General features: G+C 41.4%; 1 protein-coding gene across 5 annotated transcripts in view; it reads right to left on the bottom strand.

Annotated features, from left to right (window-relative positions):
- Positions 1–1055: 1055 nt before the first annotated feature.
- Positions 1056–5970, bottom strand: part of NEK6 (NIMA related kinase 6) — a 70897-nt gene continuing 65982 nt past the window's right edge. For all 5 annotated transcript variants that reach the window (XM_029999629.2, XM_029999627.2, XM_029999626.1 and 2 more), the window contains exon 10: positions 1056–3227. In XM_029999629.2, coding sequence (XP_029855489.1) covers positions 3117–3227 — 111 coding nt within the window. In that variant the 3' untranslated portion in view covers positions 1056–3116. The remainder of the gene's footprint in view (positions 3228–5970) is intronic.

Genomic DNA, 5970 nt, shown 5'->3' with positions numbered 1-5970 from the left:
TTAGTGTTTTTACATGGTGCTCATTTCTTTTGCTGCTTTTCCCTTCTTAGAGTATTGAAAAGGTAAGGCTCATGCAGAACAGAAGTGCAGCCTCTTCCCCACTCTTTTTAGTGCTGTGGGCTTTACCCTAAAAGATCTGTATTAACATGTAGAAGACAGCCAGGCTCCTGGAGCAGATACCAAGCATTGTACTGTCATTTGGGGCAGAAAAAGCACTAAGCACAGCAGCTGTTTTGTTGTTTTACTCCAGGAACAAAACAGCAAGAGTAAAACTATTGGGCTTGCACATAATGTGATGAGTTTTAATTTAACATAATGTTCTGTTCTTGATGGATACATACCAGATGAAGAAATGGTAGGAAAAGGGTGAGCAGTGGTGGTTCTGAACTGCTGATCTTGACCTATAGCAGACTGCTTCTACCTATGTTACTGCAGGGAAGTAACACTGGTTATTGTGGGATGTTTAAGTTAATTCTTTACTGTTCTCTGTGGATAGAGACAGGATGTGGCATAGGTCCAACCTCCACACTGGTACACACATTTTCCTTTCTAAATTATAGGACTGAAGACAGCAAAATTCAGTCTAATTGTCTTGTTACTTGCCTCCACTTGGACCTTTTTTGTCCTAAATTCTGAGCCTGTACTCTTTGAGATAAACTCATTTCAAACTGTTTCATACAGCACCACATAATCCTGGGGGAAAAAAAAGGGTAGCAGAAAATCCACCTGCAAAATTTTCTCATTTAGCCAAAAGGGAAGGCATATCATCTACAGTCAGCTTCAAAAGGTTAATTGGTACCAGTCCCTACTCCTAGCATCCTGCAACAAACAGCCAGGAAAACCAGCTCTAGAGGGTAAAGACTCTCATAAATACCTTTCCATGGAGACAACTGATACAGTTTATATAGTCCATTCACCCATTTTTCTCAAAAAGTATCTACATATAATAGGCTGTTCGGAACAGTTTCACACATAGGCCTGTTTTCAGTGGTTGGTTTGTTTTGTTAAATAATATTTTCCTTAATACTGGACTTTTTTTTTTTTAAACAAAGTTGTTTATTTTGTAAATCATTTTTTTATTTATCTAAAAATGCACAATTGCAAAAAATTACCCTTTGAAATACATTTACTTATAAGCACTAATAAATTTTATGTAGCAAGAAAGTGACCAGACTTCTCAAGATACTCAAATTTAAGCTGAGCTTCCCTGGAAGCCGAAGATCCTTTTCTGTGTTACACCAAGAGAGGCACAGCACAACCATCCCTCTGAATGTGTAGCTGCCACCATGGCTTAAAGCAAAGCTGCAGTGTAAAAGTGACAGTCTTCAGTCTTAAATCTAAGAATTGCTAAAGAAGCTGGGTATAAATTAAACAAGTTTGCCTGGGAATGTTGGAAGCAATCTGGTGCCTCCACTGCATTCTCATGCTGATTTGAATTTCCTGAATCTCTCATGAGAGCAGCAGGCTCAACTTTCTGCTGAGAAAACTCAATAAAGTGGTACCTTGCATTAATGATACCAACATTATTCACAGCAATTAATAGCTTTGCTACCCTATATAAATATTTCAAAATTTGATGGGACATAGTTGAAGATGCACTGCAGTTTTCCTTTAAGTAGAGCAAATTAGGTTAAAAAAATCCACTAAAAGCATATATATGTATGTAACCCTCTAACCCTAATCTTATTTCCAAAAAAATTAAGGATTGTATGCTTTTCTTAAGGAAAAAAAAAACAAACAGGCACAGGCTGCATTAGAACTGTCACACACAAATCTACATTTTTGGCATTAGCCACCGTCACACATGGAAGCAGCGCTGCAACAGTACAGGCTTATTTATTTCCCCCGCTGTAGTCTTCAAGAACGTTAAGTGCAGCCCTGTTCCTCTGAACAGGCAAATGAAATGGAAACACTTGAACGTGAATCCACGTTTGTTCCTAAAGCAGTGAATATTTTTCATCAACAGTAATGAAACAAATCATTGATTCAATGAATGAATTTAGTTGGTTGAAAATTTTCATGTAGTTAAAGAAGATGACTCCTTCAAATCAGGTTGAGATTTTTATAAAAATTCACATTCTGTAAATTAGCTTTCACAGTTAAATAGACAGGGGCTGATCCTTATGTAGAATTAGATACACAAAGCATTTTACTTTACTTACTTATTTCTTTTTCTAAAAATTTCCAAGTGTTTAAAACACTGCTTTGCTTAAGTAAGTTTTATCTATAGTACCTAATGTACTACTGAACTTGTGGCATTAGCTTCACCAAAATCTAGCTGGCTTAGATAAACACTGTTTTTTAACAAGAACCTGTAGTCTAAAAAGAATCATGCCAAATGGGAAAATACGTTTAAAGAGAAATTATTTGCAGAAGCAATGTTTATTTTGGGTTTGTTTGGCATGTTTTTCTTGTTTTTTCCCCAGGTACATGCTTAACTCATCTCATTGGCTGTAGCCAATTTAACAGATAAATGCATCAGCAAAAATACTCACTCTAAATTTTCAGTTAAAAAAAAGAAATCTTGAAACAAATGTGTTTCCCACCCCCCAACCCTTCCCAGTTCCTAAGTCTGAAGAGGAGGGAATTAATAAAAACACATAAATGGCTGCTTTAAAATATACTAAGTAAAAACTGAATTTGCTATTAACCATTTGCAGAAGAGGCAAAGTAGCAGTTATACAAATTACACAAAATCTACTGTAATTCTTACATTAGTATAAAGTGATTTCACTGAAGGAATTATTTCAATATTTCACATTACAGTTAAGATAGAAGGGGTGTGTCAAATGCTCTGACACCCTTGTTAATATCATCTATCCTAGATTACACACGACAGTTTTAAGAAAGGACCTTAAATGATCTACATCTGTAACGTTATTGGCCTTAAAAAAAAAAAAAAAAAAAATCACTTGCAATACCTCACAGAATCTTCACTTTAAAGCATGACCACCATGTAAGAGTCCTTGTCAAATAACCTGCAGAAATAATGGAGCATCTTGCTATGAGTGCTCAACCCTCTCACTTATGTGACTAGGCACCAGTCGGTTTCATCTGAGAAAAAAAAATTCAAGTAAGACTGAGCTGTGCTGGCTTCTTGAGTGTTTGCAGATGGTTCATGTGCTGGAGGTCCAAACATGCATTTGTTTTGCTATTTGGTGCACGTAACCAATGTCAGGTCTTTGATCTGGATCAGGGTATATGCACATGCTGACCAGCTCCCGCAGCTGAAAGACAGGAAAACATGCACAAAAATGTGAATGAATGTGCTGATTTTTTACTGGAAAACACTACGGGAATGTTTGTCCAACCACTGGAGCCCAGGACAGGAGCTGGGAATCTCTCTTATGCAGACGTTCCCAGGCAGATTGCAGGCACACGTCCATCTGTCCCGTCCCCTGTCCCCCGCACCCTACAAAAGGGCCAAGAAGAACCTTTCCCACCAAACCTTCAGCACCGAAGATTTAAATCTTCCACACAACCCAGTGGATTTTACATCATCATTCACAACGTGCTAGTAGGATATACATACCTAGGGGTTCCCTGCTCAGTGGTTTACTGTGGCTCTACACAGATTGCAATAACCACCCATTACTCCTGACACTAGTGCTTTTTTTTTTTTTTTTTTTTAATATTTTTTCCCGGGGGACTTTTGATACACTTCAGAGAACCAGAGGAGAGACGACCAGTATCATCAGATGACCAGCAGCTCGCAGTCAACAGGAGTTGGAAGCAGCAGGTCGGAGGAGCCAGCAAGGGAGCCCAGCGCAGGAGGACCCAGCAAAGTGCACCAAGGGCACGGGCTGGGGAAGCGGCACTGGGCAGAAGGAGGCACCAGTGGCATGAGCAGGACACGGATGAAGGAAGGAAAAACGAGATCAGTACCAGAGATCTGACTGAGGTGACAGGCGGGGATGGACTTTTCAGTGCAAATGGACTCAGGAAAGGGAGAAGTAGAGGAAGAGGTTTAAAAACATGTCCTGAACAGAGCTCTCCTGTACAACAACTGCACTTCCCACACCAATCCCTGATAACAAGCCAGTTCAAGGTTTTTAATGTAAGAACAGCACTTCTGCATCTTAAGATACTGGAGCACAGCTGTCAAACACCAGTGTTTCCTAAAAACCTTTGTGAAGAAGAGAGACTGGTCATTGATTATGTTTAATAAATAAAATGCAGAAGGGCTGAAGTCTCCCCACCTCCCAGCCCTCTTTATTGTGCACATGAAAGATTGTAGCTTTTAATTATACAGACACTGAAAGCTGCTCGTACCCCCGAGGCACTGGGAGAAACAGCCTTGAGCCTCTGATCTTCTCACATCCTCCCGGTATCCACGGTGCCAATTATTTTAATGGTAATTAAAAGCATGACCATACAGCTATCAAGCACACAGCTTCAGCTGCATTATTGAATGTACTCAAGTGAGGTTTTCAGCTCTGGATGGAGCAAGGCCCCATGCTTCAAGTTGTCACTGGGACCAATACACACGTCAGCGGGATTCCTGCAGGGCGGCAGGCGGCCGAGCAGCAAATGTGCAGGCAGGACAGAGGCAGGGGCACGCAGGCAGCACAAGTGGCAAGGACACAGTGTAATGCAGTTACTGCTAACCACCTTGCCTGTCATTTTGTGTGTACACACCGAGAGCAATACAAACCCCCTAGCCAGGCTATCTCCAGAGTAAACCCAGCTCCACTGCCTGGCCCATTCTCTCATAACTGCTATGATGACTTTTTTTCATTCATCTGAGGCTGGGGGGGTGCTGCCTTTGTAACCCGGAGACTCCAAAGATTTAACACGTACCTCAGCTCTGATAGACAAGATCACCACAAAACGCCCACAAACAAAATACTTCCAAAGCTCTGACCAGAGCCTGTGCTATCAGTACAATTCATCCAACCAGTAGCTGTACTCCCATGTAAATACAGCACTTAAACACAGCATAGGCATTTCACCATCATCTACAAGGAACTGACAGAGCAAGCCTTGATAAGCACTGCCAACCAGTATCTCCAATTACTAGCAAATTTGTTCCCAATATAGAAAACTAATCCTGGCTGGAGTCCCAGTTCCTCCTCCTGCACCAAGCAGCATGCCAGTTGATCATGGGAGGATTTGGACTGGTTAGCCACAAAAGGCTACACAGAAGAGAAACATCACTGAAAGGGAACACCATTAAAGCAGGCATTCTTCAATAAATGCTCTGCCTTGTTCATCTAAAACAACACTGCAACTAAAATATTCATGTCATCAGCAGTCAGCCTACAGCTGAAGCTTTGCTTTGAGACCACATTACTGAGGTGAAGAAAAGACAAACCGATGGCTCGGAGCATCACTGAAAAGTGGTAGCATGGCAGGGCCTAATCCTCACCCCTGCCCTCGAGTGGGAAGATACAAAGGCTTTACTGCTTTCCCACATCACTCACAAACCTACGGCAGTGACAACATCAGCATGGTTGCAAAGACTCTGTCCTTTCAATCTAAAAAAAGAGACATTCACTCTTGAAGGAAAACATGTATGTCCAGAATGAGATAACCACCCACCCACCGGCCACGGGAAGAACAAATTCTTTCTGGTACAACTTGCTGCTGTGGGCAGCTGCCTCTACATTTCTGATCCTGCCTGCCTGCATGGCTTATCTAGCTTGGCTGTTGGGAGACACCAACACACTTTCCCATTGGCTATCCACTCCGAAAGCATCTGAAAATCCAATCTTTAAAAGTATGTACTAAACCGAATATTGTTCATGGTGGAGTCATGTTCTAATATTCACAAAACTGAAGCTCTTTGCGGTTTCAGTAAGAAGCAGCAGCTAATGCAGCGAGATGAGCTACAGCCAAAGGCACAGCCCTCCTCAGACTTTGTCAAGCATTCTGTTAATAGTGTATGAACACCATCTGGAGCCTAGTTCTCTGGGACCTGGCGCCTTTGAGCTTTAAACCATCCTTCTCACCCTGGATTGTATCACTACA

Source organism: Aquila chrysaetos, chromosome 24 (assembly GCF_900496995.4).
Source record: "Aquila chrysaetos chrysaetos chromosome 24, bAquChr1.4, whole genome shotgun sequence".
Taxonomy (NCBI): Eukaryota; Metazoa; Chordata; class Aves; order Accipitriformes; family Accipitridae; genus Aquila; species Aquila chrysaetos.
The sequence above is the reverse complement of the archived record's forward strand: the minus strand, read 5'-3'. Positions and strand labels throughout refer to the sequence as shown.